This window comes from Liolophura sinensis, chromosome 12, assembly GCF_032854445.1.
Source record: "Liolophura sinensis isolate JHLJ2023 chromosome 12, CUHK_Ljap_v2, whole genome shotgun sequence".
NCBI lineage: Eukaryota > Metazoa > Mollusca > Polyplacophora > Chitonida > Chitonidae > Liolophura > Liolophura sinensis.
The window spans coordinates 9,596,679-9,617,854 of record NC_088306.1 but is presented as its reverse complement, the minus strand read 5'-3'; the positions used below and the strand labels follow the sequence as shown (position 1 = coordinate 9,617,854).

At 39.2% G+C, this 21,176-nt stretch overlaps 1 protein-coding gene across 3 annotated transcripts in view; it reads right to left on the bottom strand.

Moving 5' to 3' along the window:
- LOC135479113 (serine/threonine-protein phosphatase 2A regulatory subunit B'' subunit beta-like) overlaps positions 1 to 17,380 on the bottom strand; it is a 50,225-nt gene extending 32,845 nt beyond the window's left edge. Inside the window, exons 1-2 of one of the 3 annotated variants that reach the window (XM_064758846.1) lie at positions 17,358 to 17,380; positions 9,452 to 9,824 (exon numbers count right to left, since the gene is read on the bottom strand). In XM_064758846.1, the coding sequence (XP_064614916.1) occupies positions 9,452 to 9,754 (303 nt within the window). In that variant the 5' untranslated portion in view covers positions 9,755 to 9,824; positions 17,358 to 17,380. Of the gene's footprint in view, positions 1 to 9,451; positions 9,825 to 17,357 lie in introns of those variants that run through there. The other 2 variants (XM_064758844.1, XM_064758845.1) reach the window with 2 other exon arrangements.
- Positions 17,381 to 21,176: the final 3,796 nt, after the last annotated feature.

Genomic DNA, 21,176 nt, shown 5'->3' with positions numbered 1-21,176 from the left:
ACATAGAACTTCTCCCATCTCTTCCATAAAACTTTCTGTATTGGATTTTGCACACCACTGAAGCTAGGCTTCTGCTGTTCTGATCATATACACATAATAAACACTAACACGGCTGCCATCTCAGGTGAAAGTTTCTCTGCCAGCCAGAGACCATAGATCCAGGAAACGTAACCTTGGAAGTGAGGCATGAAGATGTGGTGGATTTGCCAGTGTGATCTCAAAGTAGGGCAAAACTTCAGCTGGCGCAAACTCCAGATGGAATCCTTCATGTGGTATAGCATGTACAATGTACATGAACAAACCCAGAGCATCAGCTTTAAAGAGTGATATACAACATGTCCGCCAGACTTCTATGGGCGAGCATTACCAAGAAGCGAAGGGAAATCCACTTTCCACGAGTCTTTCCAGAACTCCATGTAAAATACCTCCTGAAGTAAGCTAACACCTGATGCGTAGACTTGTATACAGTATGTTAAAGGTTAGGTGAAACAACCCATTACTTACAGCAAGCTGGGTGCTCTGTCCAAACTGTACTCTGTTACACAGTGCCCCGGTGTAACTGTTACTATAACCACACTCCCACACTGCTAAAACTTCCCCTCAAACACCCTGTAACCCTGAAGGTACAGAAACAAGGGCAGGAAGTGTGGGATTCAGACCAGAGCCTGGGCCCTGCCCTAGGAAGATTAAGGATGCTGCTCTGTTAACCACATCTCACTAAACATCCAGGCAGGAAGGTACTGTACCAACAGAGAGCCTTGCCCACGCGGCGCGGGCTGCCACACAGTTGTAGGGGGTAGGGTGGATCTGAACTGGACTAATCTGCAGCCTTAATACCACCCCTGTCTATCCTTTTCTCCAACAGTTTGCCTGGTAGTCCCTGTACTATAGTTTCAGAATTACCCCTTTATACAGTTAACTTCTCCCCAGGGGATAATGACCAGCTAACAGGTACCCAGACTCTCACCTGCACTTCTTCTCCTATAAATGTTGCCCCACTTTAACTTTAATTCAGGATAGGATGTCCTGAACATCCCCCACCCAGAATCCCGCTGAGGCTGGACTTATATACACCTATCACCCTGGTGGATTTGATAACTACACATGAGTGTAACTTTTTAGGCATTTTTAGCACCTAAACATCCTGATTTCTTGATGTTGGGCTTCAAAAAGTACATATTTTTAGCCTGCCAGCAATTTTCTTAAACACCTTCTCTGAACAAACTCCCAGATAATCCTTAAGTGTCATACATCTCCAATGTATGAAGCCAATACAACTGCTATAGATATGTCTGTATAAAACGAACATCTTTACCTGCCTCTTTTTCCTACCCGTAGTCACTTTGCCCCAGCCATCAACTACATACCACACCCTTAAACAAGCCAAAGTGCCTTCTCTGACAGCTGCACTATATCCAAGATACCACACTGATATCCACTTACAGATAAAGAACTTCCATTCATGACCCCAATTATCAACACATGTATAATTTGGAGAAGTTTCATCAATCATATTAAAGTCTCTATACAGCATGTAGACACAGATACATATATATACATGTACTATCAACCGTATCTGACTTCAAAGAGAAGATAATGTTAGACAATGTAATCATCAACACACATTCAGATCGAGAAAGGCAGGTACATATGATACTGTACATATAAGATGTTGTAAATCCAAACCTGCGCCTCATGGGATAGACAATTACGGTGTGGCATCCACGGACAAAGACCAAATGTCCACACCTGTGTTATGAGCACTCTGGGTATCAAACAGTAAATTCAGTGGACAATAGCAGAACGTACACCTTGAAATATCTCCGTGGGTACGTCTAACTTTCACTTTTCACAAACATACACATCAAATCCGGCTTACCAATTAATGGAAATAATGAACACAGTAGCAGTTCAGAACTCCACTCCCACAACACTGCTTGTAACCAAAACATTCACTGCAGATATGATCCTTGTTCAGAACTTTTTAACAGCTTCATCTGGCTATCGGAACATTTCCTGGGTAAGCACTAATATAACATAATATCATCCAGATACAGGATGCTGGGTCCGGTACTCCAATCTGTAGCAGCCTTGTATCCCTGTGGGGCAATCTGTACCAGTCAAGCCCCTGCCCTGGCACAGATCACACAAGCCAGCTGTGTTTCTCACTGTGTAAGCTTATGAAATGGTAGATGTATATAGTAGTGACAACTCCAGGCTGATGCAGCCTAGTATGTTACTAAGAGGTTACAGTATAGCATTACCTCCCAGCATGAATGTCCTCAGATCCAAGTCCTCTATGATCCCAGGTCCTTAGCTGGCCATATAAGGGTGTGAAGGCTGCTCCAGTGGCTTCCTCCTGTCACATCACATAACACACTGCATCACTGGGTCATCTCCTTCATCCAGTGTACATTGGTATGTAATATTAAACCAGTAGTCCAGGGCTACTCCTGTAGGCCTGTAGGCAAAAGCTGAGAAAATCTGTCCAAGATGTACAGGCTGTATTAGCTGTAAGACAGGGTCCTTCAGTTCAGAGCTGTATACAGCCTATCTGTTGTTGGTGAACAGTGTAACTAACAGTTGTATTAGTTCTCTTCTGACAGAGGATGGTGTGGGGAGAGTTGGAGAAAGGGGGGGGGGAGGGGGGCAACTATGTAAGACAGGATCTGGCCAGTTATGCCGGAGGGCACTGAATTAACGCCACCACTTAAGAACACAAATTGTTGCCTTACAACTTCAGCCCTGTATAAGTTTATTATGAATCCCAAACCGGCTTGGCCGATTGAACGTACATGTGCGTGTGTAAGTGTAGCTTCATGCCAATGTCTCCATCCTCGTGAGGCGGACGTCTTTTTCTGGCCTCATTTCACGTCTTACCTGTACACCTTTTTGCCTCAAATCTCAGGTATGCTTGTATCCAGCACCTTTTTTTAGACACCATTATAATCCCACCTTTCTTGATCATTTCTTTTTTTAGCTTCCTTGTCTTTTTATACGTAGGAACAGGGAATTGCTTTCTACAAGACCGAGGTATATATGTAGACAGTTACCTGTACCTGACAAGCGGGGCCACAAGGCATCAAAGTAATCTTCACAGATCACATCACCTGTTCACTCAGCTGACAAATGGTATTAGGGCCAGCTACAAACTTCAACGTCTCCTTTTTATATCACACTTATATTTGGCTCCTGAACAAATTATCCCCTTCAGAGGTTGATCTTGATTAAACTTAGAGATTATGAGCGTCACAGGTATCAGGGACATCACCCATCATCAATAATTGTGACTAGGTCATCAACTGAAATTCATGCTGTTGTCAATTCTCAAGGCGAAAGACTACAACAGAAGTCAACTTCATGGCAGGTGTATTATAACCCATCCACCCCTGATAATGACCTTGCCGAATGCTCTGTAGATGCTCAAATAAAAACAGCAGAAGAGCAACCATTACAAAAAAAAAATGGCCACTAACGAACTAGTGTATTTCACTTAAAGTTTGGTCATAAAAAATTCTGGCACTCTCAGAAGCAGACAAAGACAATCAAATGGCACTGCCTTATGACATCAACAGTTTTCCCCGGTAACAAATTAATCAAACTTTACAAAATACTCCTAAGTGACCTTATAAGGCGGACGAATCAATGAGAATCAAGCTGAAAAACGCTAACATTCAGGTAAATAAACTAGAGTTCAAAAGCCCTTGGCTATACCCTCACAATATCCAATCAAAGTATGAGAGAATGCATACACCTACCTACAGTAATTCTCCAACATTTTTCCATTTTTGCAAGGTGTTAATTCAAGCATATTCTAAAGGTATTATTCTGTGTTGACTGATAAAATTATAGTTTTTGCAAAGCCCTGAAACTGGCTAATCCAACCAATGTAGTTTTGTCTCTAAAAATGTGCACAAAGTGCACTGAAAGGGAGGTACACAATGACATATATTTAATTAACACTGATGAGACTGGCGCTGTTCATGTACCTAGCTCTTAAGCTACAAGGAGCTTGTATTAATTAATACTGATGAGGAGCTGAAGTTGAGCCACAGGTAGTTTGTAGCTCTATCACAAGTACATGACAGACGAAGGCCGGATGACAATGATGCACCTTGTCCGCTTTTTGACAAAGAATAAAGTACCTGTGCATGGAGTAGATAACTTAACTTTAGCATGTGAGATAAAAGTGAACAATCTTTTTAGAACCCCAATTTGTCAACGTAAATAATGTATTACTTCGAATATAACAATAAAATGGCAAAGGGTACTTCATATAATAATTGCATATTTTGCAATTAGCTTCTAAAGTTAAAATTACTGTAGGTAGGTGGTTCAATGGAAAGGTTATGGCAAATGCAGTGATAAAAGAGATCTACAAAAGCACCTGGCATTGTCTAAAATACAAATGTCATCATTCAAAGCCTAAGTTAAGTCTGAAAATTTGTAGCAAATAATAATTAGAAATTAAGACTGCTGAATAGCCTATAAACTTACAGCATGTAAAATTGCAACAATAGCTGTGTGCGGTGGATATGATGTACAAACACAGCACCGATTAAAGCTCTACTAACGCCCTAAATACTGGCCATATCTGGGATCGTTCAACACCAGGTAAGTTCTACTATTTTTTAGAAACAATAATCAAGATGTTTAAGACATCTGAACTTGTCAAGCTTCATACATGTAGGTACTTAATGAAACTGCTTACAGCCTAGGTGCACTGAGTGCCAAAGCTCATTGTCAGCCTCTTAATGCATAACACAAAAAATAAATATAGCTGTCTATTCCCCTGCGAGTCTACAGCCGCTGAGATGTTATCTGACGTAAGTTAAAACATACAACAATCTTGGGCAAGACAATAAAACTTTCTGTCTTCAGCCAGCATTTAATTATTTATCCAACGATGACTGGAAATACTTTACCACAGACATATATAAAAACCTTTGTTAATTTAGCCAGCGGACATAAGTTTGGGACTGACATAGATGGTTAAGTTTATATTAAGCTACCTGTATTTAAACTTGTAATAAATCATTACCTATCAAAGTTAGTACCTGATGAATTATCCTACCACTTCAGTGTCTGAAATTTATCAACATAATTGTGCGTCACTAAATCTGCAGCCCGTGACTCTAGGCCTTTTGCACCTTACAGCAACTTCCCTCCTTGGTGCGAGGATTTCCACCTCTTTGCCTCAGGGTAGCTTTTCAGGTTTCGTCACAGGTAAACCACAGAATATGGCACTTTCAACATAGGTGACTGTCAGTCACACCGTCCCATTGTAAAAGTGAAGATGATAGAACCTGCTACCTCAGTTGAAGTATTCGCCCATCTCAGGTGCAAGTGGTGCAACTTACCACCGGCAATGCAGCTCACGAGACCGGACTAACGCTTGAAACACTGACTGTGAAACCCCCATACCACTCTACACATGCATATACACACCAACATCAACATACACCACGGTGTTTATTAACAGTGTATAAATAGGTCTTCAGACAGAATTACAAGAGGGTGTTTAACAGAGTCTGTGCTTTATGGTGGGACAAAGATGTGGACTGAACCCGGCATGCACCCGGGCTGACATAAAACACAAAAATATAAACCTGTTTTAAACCACGAGGAAAATATGGCCAATAAAATATGCGTCAGAGAGTAAATCTTTACAGAGAAATCGCTGGTGCGTACCTAAATTCCCTTTTGCTTAACAGGTAGCTCCTGGGAGAGCTTTTCATCCGTCACATTCTACCCTGACAGATATAACAACAGAGGTACAAGCTGTCCTTTCTTCCCAGCTCACTGGACAAATTGCCAGTTGAGACACCAACTGGTCTGTTTGTATGTAAATCATAGCATTGCTCTACTTCGGACATATTTTAATGTAGTAATACCATATGACCAGCTCAGGCGTAAGCACCATAGTGAATAATTCACCATAATATGGATGTTCAAACCAACGCAATATTCCATCAGATATTGTTTAAAAACAATTGCATTCATAAAAAGGAACTTGAAAAGAGAAGATAACAATTTTCTCAATTGGAAATGAAGAAAGCTATGACCAAAAAATATGAAACTTTTTCCTTTCATTTTTTAGGCATATTTAATATTTCTTAATAACCCTTCTATTCTTTCCTATGGTCATAAATTTTTGGAACTGACGTTATTGATAAACTGCTCATGTAGGTAATTCCTATAAACCCTGTGCTTACAATGTGTTTTTGCACCAGACTTTAGAAAACAACTGTACATCCTATAATATATGTATGGGGAATTACACCTTTTTTTTTTTTTTTTTTTAGCTATATCACAGACCTTCTAGTGATGTAAATTTGCAGAGGTCACATCAGGATTTGAACCAGAGACCTTAGAGTTGGGCACCTAAACCCCAGCAAATACATGTCAACCGGCAAGAATATTTGACAAGCTGGCCTTCCACAAAAAATCAGAAGGTACATGTAAATGTCAGGACAAAAATATTCACCTGTATTTGGTTTAAATAAATGGTAAATATCCTTCTGGTTGTCATGCCAACTTGTTGAAAGATGACAAATGTGGTGTTTTGTTCCCACTAAAATGTGACACTGTTAACTATCAAACTCTGGAGGTACTACATAACACCATACATGTATCTGTATTTGGTGTAATCCAAAGACAAACATGACAAATGGTCATCTAATTGTCATGTAGCAAAGATAAGTGGTCACCCCGCTGTCATGGCAACATGAGAGCTGGATGAATGTAGGTCACAACACACAGATTACATGGAAATCTCAGATACCAAAAAGTGGTAAATAGAATTACATTTTACAAAGATGGACAAAGAGAAGACTCAAGATTTTGGGATCCTAAAAATGTAATTTAATCAAGGCTCAACCCTAACTTCAGAAGCCTATTTCATATGATTTTGTATGATTTTTAACTGATGTCAGAACTGAACATTTCATTCTTTATCTTCTTGCATTACAAGTTCAAATTATGACAGATAAATAGTCTTAATAAAATTCCGCAATGCCAATTTTAACTTTAATAAATATATAATTGTAATTTAAATGCTGCTATTTAGCCACCGCAGATAAAGTTGTGAATATTACTGAGTTTTAACTTTCATGTTGAAACACAAATGTATCACAATCTGAAATCCTAAGCATGATGAATCATAAACTCAATGTTTACTTTCAATATTTAATATAAATTGTCATTTAATGCATCAGAAATTTAGGACTCTGAAATTCAGAACATTTTAAGGTTAAAACTTGCTTTGTGAATCAGCCTCGGACTGATTAAAACGAAAGTAGTATTTAGTGCCCTAATTAAATTTACCGTTAATTACTTAAATCACAGGGTAAAATAATTACATCTCTTTCCCATATAACAGACACCTGAATTCTTAACTGAGTTTTTGTATCACACCCACAAAGTAACAAAGAGATATATTGTTTCCTTCATGCAATAATAATCACTAGTGTCTTTGCACACAGGAGTTACTTCCCCTGATTTCTACATCGTTACAAGTAAAAAATCTGAAGGGATCAAAATATTGTGTTGTATGACTTATCACTGGTCTAATTTAAAATGGTTTAATCAGTAAAGCATAAACATTTTTTAGCTGAATTGGTATTTTATACTCCATACCACAAAATGTATTTCCTTTACTGTACTGAATGCAAATAGACATGTATATACTGTACACACACAGGGTATACCTGTAAGTATTACATGCAGGTGTAGTTTACAAACAGAGAGCAGCAATGCTACATATACCTGCCATGTGCTAGAAATATTTTTCTACCGGCAAAGAAAATAATTTTACCCCACCTTTCAAATTCACCTGTGCTCCAAACAGCAGAGACATCTGTCGGGCATGCCAGAAGTCAAATACTCTTCAAACTTTCCAGGTGAATGAGTGAGTGAGTGAGTGTTTGGGGTTTAATGTCGTACTTAACAATTTTTCAGTCATATGACGACGAAGGAATCCTTAGAGTGCATGTGATGCGCCTCCTTGTTGCAGGACGGATTTCCACTTCTCTTTTATCTAGTGCAGTTGTTGTACCAAGATCTCATTCACGGTCTCATTCATTGAAGCTTACATGTTTGTTGAAAGGGTCAGTCTCCATGAAATACCTTAACTGTATACCAAGGGTCTTGCGTATATGCCCAATTAATTACATGTTAAAAAGGGGTAATTAGCGTGGTAATGAACAAACAGTAAGAAATCTGTCACAGTTTGAACACATTTAATATATAACAGCTGTCATATATCCAGGTCACTAACATGAAAGATGAGGTCTTCATTAAAAATGTGTGTTTTGCGCGTGAGCTTGACCAATCCTTCAAAAAATAGCCCTTAATTGTTTTTACTCCGATTTGGGCTGAATTATTTTTTCCTCACTTCTCTCTCAATATTAATTTCTTCATAATTACTATCTTTTTCATTGGCAAGAAAACAAACAAAAAAAAATTCCCAACCAACTGATTCTTTTTGAGACGATTGGGTACAGGTTAAGCAAATCAAAGAGTTTTTCAGGAATGGCCTGAGGCTCTGAGCCTTTTGTGAATTAAGTCAAAATTTAAAACCTTTGCACAATGCTCAGTTTTTGGTACAGAAAGTTGAAATTTAGATACAAATGTCTTAAGATAACATTAATAAAGTAGACAAAATTTTAATGTCTACAACCGAAAAGTAAGCTTTAAGAGTGCATTTTAAATTTTGACTGAAGTCAGAAATGTTTTTGTGGAATCGACCCCTGGTTCATATACATATACATGTAGTTCAAAAATCATAGTTTTTCATGAATTGATCAATTTGCTGTATTGTGTAATAAATGACATAAAAATGACATATTTATTTATTTTATTTGATTGGTCTTTTATGCCGTACTCAAGAATATTTCATTTATATGACCGGAGGAAACCCACAATCAACGTTGCTGACAAACCTCCCCACTTACGGCCGGAGAGGAAGCCAGCATGAGCTGGACTTGAACTCACAGCGACCGCATTGTTGAGAGGTTCCTGGGTCATTACGCTGCACTCGCGCACTAACCAACTGAGCCATGGAGGCCCCGACATAAAAATAAACAAGTGCTGTAATGTTGTTTCTTCTGTCACGATTGAACTGTTACATTAAATTATCATGTCAGAGTCTCGCAAAGGAAGGACTGATGACGCACAGCACATGCTTACAAACCTACTGTAAACGTAAGTTATCAAGTTATAGGTTGGCTGTTGTATAAATGGTGAAAACAAGCAATGTTGCAAACTGGTACAAAAGTCGGCTGATGTGGGAAGGTCTGCCAGCAACTTGCGGATGGTCATGGGTTTCCCCTGGGCTCTGCCCGGTTACCACTCACCATAATGATGGCCGCCGTCGTATAAGTGAAATATTCTTGAACATGGCGTAAAACACCAATCAAATAAAATAAATAAATAAAACAAAAGTGCTTACCTTGCTGTTGTTGTGGATAGACTTGTGCCCATGCTTGTTGGATAGGCCTCGTCGTGGAGATCGTGGACTGTTCAATTTAGACGGTGGGGGTGAAAACGGGGGCGATGCTGGGCGAAGCCTTGGGGAGTGACATTTAATACTCTGTCGGGCATAACTACTTGTAATGGGAGGTGGCTGCGTGATTGGCTCCCCTTGGACAATCTGTGAGAGGTTGAGTTTGAGCGTCTCCTGGACCTCAGGTTCGCTTAGCCACCGTAGGAACAGTTCATCCACCTTTGACTTGAGTACAGGCCTCAGAGCCATGGTGCTGAAGACGGCCTCGTGTAGAGTCTTACGTACACTGTAAATTCCCGTCACATCTTTACAGCAAACACTGGCAAAGGAAAACAATAGAGTTGTACAATTCTGCATTGATCAATTCCTATTGACATAATTTTGGGCATTTTATAATGTAACATAATGTTTGGTACTGTAATTCTTCAACCTCTTCACACTTTTGCAAGGTGTTTATTCAAGTATAAACACCTGGGTTACTATGAGTTATATTCTGTATAAATAGACCTGCCTCAACCTTTACGAGGAGGTTGGATTTAGAGCCAGGGTTGAACAGCTGACCTGTAATGGTCACCTTCACCTGACCACGAATAACACATCAGTTGTTAATGTGACTAGATCTGAAATGTTCTTGAGTTGTTTCACGATTTGACAATCAGATGAATAACGACCCCAAAAGCGACAATCGCGGCAATAATGCATATGACCCACCCCTGGTCGTATCTGTTGGAGAGCTCCGAGCTGCTATGACATATCTTGAGGAGTGTCATGAACAACAAAAGACGAACACTATCTACATTAACGGGTGCCAACCATCTTTAAACCTTGTCAAATGTGAAGCCACTGTCAGTCAGCATGGAATTTCTGGTCTGTCTTGCTCCTAAAACCATCGGTGGCGGCAGCAATGAGGAAGCCTGATTCCACAACCTGACAGATGACAAAACATCGGACTTGCCTGCTTTGTGCATGCAGGGTGATGCAGAAATACGGTATGAATTATGGTCTCAAAGCCAAAGTACATGACTACTGTATCATCACAAAAGCATTCCAGAAAACGCTATGGAAGTAAACAGTCAACACTACAAATGGAGGTGATCAACCAACTGAGCTCCAGAAAGCCGACGCACACTGAAACAGATTGAAGAGACTGCATCTGAAGTATAAGGCTTGGCCAGAGGAATTCCTGGTGGGCCTGCCCATAAGTGGACTACACCCAAGCATGGCCTACACAGTTTCACACTTTAAAACCCTACATGAAGTTGAGAACCATACACTAACTGCAGAGTTTCCAGAAGGAGAAGAGTTGAAAGAAAAAGACGCAATGAAGAACACTGACAAAGAACAAACCAAGCTTTGTTAAGAGTTTGCAGAACTGCAAAATAATCAATGTTATAACACAAATGTTTTAAAAGGTGAGTGTGATCCAAATTTTACTGGCCAGCATGAGAATAAGTACAATGCTAGGGATACGTATTGTGATCAATGTAATACATCAAAAGATGTACGGAAATATTGCCGATGTGGCGTTAAACCATAATCATTCATTCCAAAGATGTCCACGTTCATATTTGCAACAGGGAGACTAAAGTTCCAATGAAGAGAAACTCTGAGGTCAGTCATAAGAAATGCTCTCAGGAAAGTGTGCATAGAAACAATGAAGAAAAGTGCTTTACTCTAAATACTGATAACAAAGGGAGCATTGTTAAGTATTAAAGGCTTGGAACAAAAGTGATTAGTAGACACTGGAGCTACTGTATATCCTGTCTTTCCAACTCCTTTTATAAGCGAAGTGGACCGAGAGAGAAATATAAAACAGAACCTCCTAACATTAAACACATGACTGGTGAAGAAGGAAATATGAATAATGTTTTCGGAGAAGTTTTTTTGCCACTGGAAATTGGTAAACTCACTGTTCATCACAGGTTTCATTTTCTTGAGACAGTGACTATAAAAGACATGATCTTAAGAAGAGGTTTTCTAAATGAAAACAAATTCACCACAGACATAAATCGAGGATCTGTCATTTCTGAGAGACTGCATCTGAAGTATAAGGCTTGGCCAGAGGAATTCCTGGTGGGCCTGCCCATAAGTGGACTACGCCCAAGCCTGGCCTACACAGTTTCACACTTTAAAACCCTACATGAAGTTGAGAACCTCTGTTCATCAGAGGTTTCATTTTCTTGAGAGGATGACTATAAAAGACATGATCTTAAGAAGAGGTTTTCTAAATGAAAAAAATTCACCACAGACATAAATCGAGGATCTGTCATTTCTGAGAGACTGCATCTGAAGTATAAGGCTTGGCAAAACGGAATTATGGAAGTGCCATTAATTGGTGATGGCAATGCTACAAGTAAATCACCAAAAATGTTAAGAGTGGTTTGAAACACCACTATTCCAGCTCAACCAGAAGTAATTGTTCCAGTTAGATGTGACAGTCCTGATAATTATAAGACAGGAATTACAGAAACAACTAGTCGTGCGTTACCTGGCTCTTGCAAATCAATAGGAGCAAGACACTCGGTTGAAGTTACTAATAAGATGTCGTGTTTTAAATTGATAAATCCCATTAATGACATTCTGATTAAATACAGAGACGTAGTCAGTTACTTTGATGAGGTAGATTCAAATGAAATTTTACATCACATTGAAGTGAGTGGAAATACTGATTCTGCTAATGTCACAAAGAGAACAAATACTGAAGTTTGTAATCAAAACATCAAAACTGCCACAGATATGGGCATATATGTAGATATAGCAAATTTAGTTCATACTGATCATTGAAAGAACCAACTCATGTCTTTGATAGGTGAAAATATGGTTGTTTGTGCGAAAGATCTGTCTGAGTTAACAACATGCAAGACTCATCATTATAAGTATAAAATTGATACAGATGACGTAAAACCTGTAAGGAAGAGATTCTATATGCCATCTCCTGACATGAAAGCTGAAATTTCAAGAGAGATAGATGAAATGCTGAAAATGGAGTCATAGAGTCTTCCAACTCTGAATGGCTGTATTAGTCAAAAAGAGAAGTGGAGACTTGCATTTCTGTGTAGATTTTAGAGCACTGAATGCAGTAACAAAACCTTTTACTTTCCCATCACCTAGATTAGAAGATGTCTTTGATACATTTGGAGAATCAAAGGCAAAAATCTTTTCAACATTTAGACTTATTTTCGGGTTACTGGCAAATAGGTCTTGATGCTGCAACACAACACAAGACTGCGTTTATATCTCACAAAAGCGTTCATCAGTTCAAAAAACTACCTTTTGGGTAAACAAACGACCCCGCATCGTTTCAAATAATAATGAAGGACACATTAAGGGACATACCTTTGAAATATGCTGACATACTCATTTAGTCAAAATTTCAAAGCTCCTCTTCAACATCTTTTGTCAGTTTTTCAGAAGATGAGTGAAAACAATCTTACATTGAAACCTTCTAAATGTCAATTTGCTGCACATCAAGTTGAACATCTTGGCCATGTGAATATCTTGGCCATGTGAACATCTTGGCCATGTGAACATCTTGGCCATGTGAACATCTTGGCCATGTGAATATCTTGGCCATGTGAATATCTTGGCATTCTATCTTTTCTCTGTAATTATTAAAGACGCTTTGTAAAAGGATATACTGAAATAACAACTTCACTAAATCAACTTCTGAAAAAAGGAAAAGTTTTTGGTTTGAATGAGGAGTGTGATAAAGCTTTGGACAATTTAAAAGCAGCTTTACAATCACAACCAATCCTTCATTTTTCCAACTCTTTGAAAGACTTTGTTATACACAGATGCCACAGTTTCTTCAATAGGATTCATCCTTCGTTAGCTAAATGATGAGCTTAATGATCAAAATGAAGAAGTTGTAGTTGCATATAGTGGAAGAGCCCTGAGAAACAGTGAATTAAGTTTCACAGAACGAGATTATCTTGCAATTATTGAAAATAAATTAAAAAATTATTAAAAGGTATTAAAGAGTAGTATGTTTACCTAGCTAACAGTAAATTGCAAGTTATAACAGATCAGAGTGCTTTGATGAGTCTCCACAGGGTGAAGTGTAAAACTGGATGTGTTGAAAGATGGCCCACGTTCCTTCGGCAATACAATTTCAGCATTGTTCATAAGCCTGGAAAGAGACATGGTCATGCTGATGCACTACCCAGATGTTTACATGTGTACGCAAGTCCAGAGAGAGAGCTACAGAAATAAACACCGAAGACATTTTTGTCAGCAGTAGCACAAACTGTGTCTGCAGCAGACGTGTTAGCAGCTGCCGAGGGCTGGCATAGAACAAGCCATACCATTGGCGCACTGTGAGAAGTTTTGTCAGTGTTTGTTAATGAACTGCGATAAACCCAGAGAATATCTAGGAAATACTGAACTTGCAGGGGAAAAACAAATAGCTAATAGAATATTAGCACATTATCTGTGTTAGCAGATGACAGACGGTGTTTTACACCATCTCTTTTCTCCATGACGGAAAGGAACAAAGCTTGAAAGAGAAGTAAAACAATTCTGTATCCCTTCTCCCATGAGGTCATATCACGATAGTCTTGAAATACTATTGGCCCAGAATGTAGGCAGACATACAATACTATGTCAAATCTCGTGAACTTTGTCAAGTCTTCAAAAAGGTATTATCATCAGAGAAAGACTCGTTTGAAACCACTTCCAATAGGGACTATATTTAGTCAGGTGCACACGGACATTTTTGGTCCATTGAAAAAAACAAAAGATGGATTGAAGTTCATATTACTTGCTTGTTCGTTTTCAAAATGGCTTCAAGCACGTCCTTTCAAAAGACAGGAAGCATCTGAAACAGCTAGAGTTTTGTACTCTGAGATCAACTGTCGCTATGGTGCTCCAAACAAACTTTTGCCTGAGGTCAGAATTTTCTGTCAAATCTTATGACATAACTATGCAAATTATTTGAAATAACAAGATTAAAAACAAGCATCTACCATGCACAAACCAATGTGGCCTGTGAGACGATGAACAGCACAACTTTGCACACTTTAAGACCATATTGTAAACTTGACCATTCTGACTGGTCAGAGATACTGCCATCAGTTTTAATGGCATACAGAGTGACTACAGCCACAGGGTTTCCAGGACATAGTCAGTTAGAATTGGTTTATGTATACATACAGCTTTGTTGCCCACCCGCAAATATTGCTAAGGACGCAACGCAACATTTAGAAAAACTCAAAACAAATTTGCAAATTACAAGGTCAATACCTCATGATTATACTGAATGAGCATAAAAAAATATAGTGCTTAACACAATAGGGTCATTCCTTGTCATTTCAGCTGGCTGTTGTGGTGACCCTCGTGGACGTGGACCAAATTCCAAGTGGTTTTTGAGATATGACCATCTAAAAACACCCTGTAAAGTTCATTTTCAACAGTCACGAATAGGACATCTGTTCTGGAGGCATTTTTGGATGACCATAACTTCCAGTTCAATGGGTCTAGAAGTTTTAAAATCTACCTACAAGATATTTTCTACCCTGGCTTTCAGAATATGGAATCAAAAAATAAATATCATCATTACTTTTGGAGATATGTGCCCCTAAAAATCGTGTTTCGTTGAACGCATATATGCTATTTTGTATTTTCAGTGAACTGCCATAGGTCATGTGCTAGATTCAGGAGATATTTGTTGCCTGAGTAATATTGTTGATGTATATGACAATTTGCAGAAGAAAATCTGACCACTTTGAGGTATTATTATTCATGTAGTTGGTGAACTTTGTTCCAGGACAAAAAAGCGGACATTTTACCTCGTTTTTGACTTAACTGATCCCCTTGTTGACAGTTGAACACCTCTTTGAAATTTTTCAATCCAAGAAAGACAAAGGGATTTTTTGGTTTTACATCAGGTAGCAAACCAAAATAGGTATTTGTTGCCTGGAGACTTGGTTAGAGAATTCCAAGCCCTTAAGACACAAAAAGGTCGAGCAAGGAAGAGAATATCATGAACACTGTTACCGTATATTAGTCATTAAAGCTCAGAAGCATGTTTATTTATTTTTTTTTTATTACATATTACATTAACAATATATTATCGGACTCATGTTGTAGAAATGTTACATCATGCAAGACCTTTGGGTAAATAGATGACAAAATGGTTGTTCACATAGGCTAAATCCATATGTAGGGCCTACATTAGAAGACAAGAATTTATTACTTTGTGCTTTAATTATTGGCAGTGTATAGGGCACATCTGAAGTGTTCCTGTACATATGTTACTGGCTTTCTCATGGTATTTTTTATTCCACTGCATTAGCTTCTCTCTTCACGAAATCATGGGTACATGTATATGTCTGGAACTGGACCCTCAATGATACTTTAACACTGCAGACTGACAATTTGTGGGGAATTGAAATCAGATATCTGGGAGAGATATTATGATGATTTTGTGCAATATAGAAGCAGAACTTGCATGACAAACACTCGAGAATGTCACAAAGACAAATATCACGGTAGGCATTCTCCTCAGCTGTGGGTTTTGGCACAGGAGCTTATGGTGTAGCCTAAAGTGTCTGAAAACTAGCACATGGCGGAGAACATCGAGCACATGGCTCACTGTGGAGATTTGATTTTGACAGGAATGTCTGCTTTAGATCTCGCACGTGCAATACCTTTCAGGAACTTAGGCATACACACAAATCTTTGGGCCTATACAGTATGCTCTGTTTAATTTCAGAAGTGTATCATCTTATTTTTAAGCGTATTTACGCATGTACACCCCTTATCTGTAGCACTGTTTGCAAGCATTAAATTTAGGAGTTAAAGAAGCAAGTTTCAAACAATGGAGTTAGAAAGATGCCGACTGGAATCTGTTAAGTTGGCGTTGTTGCTTGGTCATGATTCAGGTAATGGACCAGAGGACATAACTGAAAGCCGTTTTTCACCTCAAAGAAAAAAGCTGGTATAATGACAGCCTGAACAACTGGTCTCTCGATGCTCATCGTCTGACAATTCATGTGACGAGTGATCCAAATATCAAAATCGTCACTGCCAAGATTTCTTGGATAAGACCACGACATCAAACTTTACAACTCCTCACGGACAGATCACTGACTTGAATGTCAGAATTTCTGAACTTCTTAATACTGTGTCACAATGAATGTCAGAATTTTAAAATCTGCATAATAGCATGAGTCCATCTGTTGATTTGGAAATACCAATGGTGGATTCAAGCAGATAATAGCTCCAGGTAAGGAAACGGGTTGAAATGTAGGGGGTTGAAGGCTTTATTTCTGAACTTTCGGAGGCATTGTGCTGTGGCGATCGAAACTCATTTCATACTTTCACTTCCTCATATGTATACATGTTGAAGGTAAGGATATGTACTGCCTACATACATAGGATTTATGGACCAGATTCGACTGGCTATGATCTAGACAGACTACTCACATATTGTAAATAACAATGGACGTTGCATAATTGTTTACAAACATTTAAGCCCTGATTCTGGAAAGTTTGCACATAATACAATAAACTGTTTAACATTTTAAAAATTGATCAGTTATGTACTGTCTGACAGTTTGCTGTGACTGATAATCAGTCTACATCATTCAAACAAGCGCGCAGATATATGCTTTTGGACGTGCAAGGTCAGATTTTCTTACGGCACGTGTTGTTGTTGTTGCGCACCCAAACAACAAGACTGGGCAGATAGTTACGAGTGTCAACACTACCCACCCCTACAAAAACCACCCTAAGTTGGCTTTTTGCTTCAGGTATTATAATTTGCTTTACTTGCTACAAATCAGTTGGTGTGTCTACTAACACATTTCGCTACGTTGGTATCATAAAATACAATGTTATTTTCCCCACAAACCTGCGACATCGTGATATTCGCAAACCCGCCACTTGCAGAATCCCAGAACGAGGCTGAAATGTCGTAGCCTAGTGGTTATGGCCTTCAACAGAAAGCGAAAGTCGCCGGCATGGAGTGCATTGTGCGTACACAGAAATATCGCCCTCTCAACAAAAACAGTAGTAATGAGTCACTTCGGTTTCGTTTTTTTTTTCTTTCATAATGGAAAGGGCTAATAAAGTTGGGCTAATTTACCATTCCTATTGTGATTTATTATTAAAATAAATAAAATACAATAAAGTATATATCCAGGCTAACTTGAAATTGTATAGGTCGCGGCTGAATTACCAGGTATTAATTGCAAGTATTTTGGCAAGTACATAACTTGCTTCATAGAGGGAAACTGTAAAAATGAATAAAGCATCAGTACGAAGACCACTGAAAAGACACCAGTGATACATTAGGCGTTTCTAAATACTTTTTGTTTATTTATTAGATTCACTCGACATTTTTCTCCTTATACGATGGCGATATATAGGCCTAATATATAATTACATTACAATTAAGGTAAAAGAGTTCCTGATACCCTACTGTCCTCATCGAGAGGACTGGCCGGGATCGTTACCAAGACAACGTGGACCAATGAAGCAGGGGTCTGTCTCCAATGCGACCGGCCCCGATGGCTCAATTGGCAGAGCGTCCACTTTGAGGGCGGTAGATCCATGGTCAATCCTGGGTCGGGTCAATCCTTGAAGTTGTAGCTTGCTCGCTTGGCGTTCAGCATTCATGGGATAGGGCAACGACTGGTTGACCCGTACCAGTACGATGGCTCGGGTGGGGCCTCTTCCTTGTTTTCGGTAAGTCGTCTCCGCTGGAAAGCATTAGATGAAAGATAATATGAAATCGGTGGAAATCCGCCCTACAAGGAGGTACATTACACATAGGCCTACATGTTCTCTAAGGACCCCTTCGCCGTCATATGGCTGAAGACTTCTTAAGTACGACTCTAAACTCTAAGCACTCACTCAATCACTCTCACCAGTGCGGTCACTGTGAGTTCATGTCCAGCTCATCCTGGATTCTCCTCGGGCAGCACGTGGGAAGGTCTTCTTGCAACCTACGGATGGTCGTGAGCTTCCCCCGGACACTGCCCGTTTTCCTCCTACTGTAATGCTGGTTGCCGTGGTATAAGTAAAATATTCTTGAGTACGGCGTAAAACATCAATCAAATAATCAAATAAAAAACCAATCAAATAAATAATACATGTAGCCCAGGAAGTGTCAGTACAAAGACAGTGACCATGGTCATCATCCAGGTGGCCGTATAGCCTTACTTCTGCTACATAATTGATATATCGAAGCTATAGTTTAGAATGGTCTATGGCGGAGAGAGTGTAGATATCCGTATGTGTAAAGATCAAATGGAATTTGTCTGAAACAAAGTTTATTTTAAAAAATACGCGTGTGATCTATAATTTAATCTTTGTTACCAAATAAAATATCGGATATAAGTAGCTCTATGTAGAAATCTGTACCATCTTGATTTAAAAATAGTAATTGTCTTATGTCAGAATTCACTTGTTACACGGGTGTAAGATAGGTGTAAGTTTTCTGTATATGTAAATGAAAGAGTCAGATGATTTCAGATGACCTTATTACTATATATCGACGACAGAGTCATCTTTGCTAACCGAAATCTGACCAACATGTAAATCATGCACGGAATGCTCTCTGTGCTTATGTGAATCGAGTTTACGTGTTAATGTAACAAAATAAAAATAAAAATTACGATTAGGTAAAATGAGATTTATGGGATTATCCAGCTGTGGATCGCGCGCACACTAAATTGTGAAAGCGCACACTAAATTGTGAAAACGCACACTAAATTGCGAAAACGCACACTAAATTGTGAAAACGAATTAACCCTTAGTACGAAGTACTGTATACAAATCAATTAACGCCACGTGCTTAATGTTAAAATTGAGCTCATCAGACAATAGGAAATGAGACTGCTTTTCCTATCCTTATTTAATCAACGTACAAATGACCCTATCGTCCAAACATGGGCTTCTCGACGAAATGAGTCCGTGAGAGGAAAATTCTAGCTGTAGATGTCAGATTTTGAACTTCAATCGTACTGATTACAGTCCAGCAGCCCCTACAGGCAGTGGAGAAACTACGAACTTCCTCACACCGGCTCATCCGTTCTTCCGTCTTCCGTCCATATGCCACCATGCTTCATTACTCAGGCTGTACGCCCGGGGGGGTCTTACACAGACGGCTAAATCTGCGCTTCTTGTACATATTGCCATTGTGCACTGCCATAGTCTTCCTTTCATAATCATCGGCCCCGATGGCTCAGTTGGTAGAGCGTCTGCTTCGTTAGCGGTAGATCCAGGGTCAATTCTGGGTGGGTATACCCGATGAAGCTGTATAGCTTCATCGCTTGGCGTTCAGCATTAAGGGAACAGTGCAGCGACTAGCTGACCCCTATCAGTACAATAGTTGTAAGGAGTCTCAGTGAAGCAGCACCAGATAAAAGAGCAGTGGAAATCCGTCCTGCAAGGAGGCACATTACACGTACATGCACTCGAAGGACTCCTTCGTCGTCATCTGAATGAAAAATTGTTTAGTACGACGTTAAACCTTAAATACTCACTCTTTTCAGAGAGTATACAGGTTCATTGATTTTTTGTTGTTGTTGTTGTTAACCTCCTCATCTGTATTATTTACTAAGCAATAATCAAAACCAGCTCGTTGTCATACTCTGCACCAAGAGCTGCCTCCCCCTTTTCACATATAACGGAAAAGGTAACCTACATGCACACATTTGTAAAGTTTAATATTTATGCAAAAGAAAAAAGATAAATAAAAAATAATAAAAAGAAAAATAAAAACAGAAAAAATGGAACAGCATGAACAATGAGGTATGGAGCCGTAAAAATGACATGGTGAAAATAAAATTTTCGGAAAGAAACAAAAACTTTTTGGAAGATAAACAAAAATGTCATGGTAAAAAAAAAAATTTGAAGGGAGAGAAAATTTTTTTTTTAACCCCCGACTTTTAAAATCGGGGCCCCGAGTTTACAAGTCGGGGCCCCGACTTAATTGGCCAATCACAGATCGTTGGGCATCAAACAGCCAATATGTCAGCCTTAGACGTTCATTTCTCACTGATAACTACATGTTTTGACTAGGGTCTTACAATGAGATAAATAACTAGTTTAAATCAAGAGCAAGGATTACAATAGGCAGGGGCCTCCGTGGCTCTCGAAGTAGCACTTGTGTAATGACACAGGAGCCTCTCACCAATGCGATCGCTGTGAGCTCAAGTCCAGCTCATGCTGGCTTCCTCTCCGGCCGTAAGTGGGAAGGTCTGCCAGCAACCTGCGGATGGTCGTGGGTTTCCCCGGGCTGTGCCCGGTTTCCTTCCCACCATAATGTTGGGCGCCGTCGTATAAGTGAAATATTCTTGAGTACGGCGTAAAACACCAATCAAACAAATAAATAAATAAATAAACAATGGGCATGCTCGTCTTCACAGATCAATTCCAATCTCAGACATATTCTGAGCTGCTACACTCAGTGCTTGTGAACTTCATGTACACGTACAACTTTGCTTGACGGACACGATTAGGTCTACGCAGAAACACTGACGTAATGAAAGAATAAAAGAGTACATTGCTTTATGCCGACTTGTTTTTGGCGGGCAATGCATTTCTTTATATCAACGAGGCAGCTTATTATTATTAACAGATTCAAAGAGACATATATGGACTAAATTAAAATAAAATACAAAACACAGCGTGCAGCCCCGCCCTTATATAGCCTAGTTGAGTT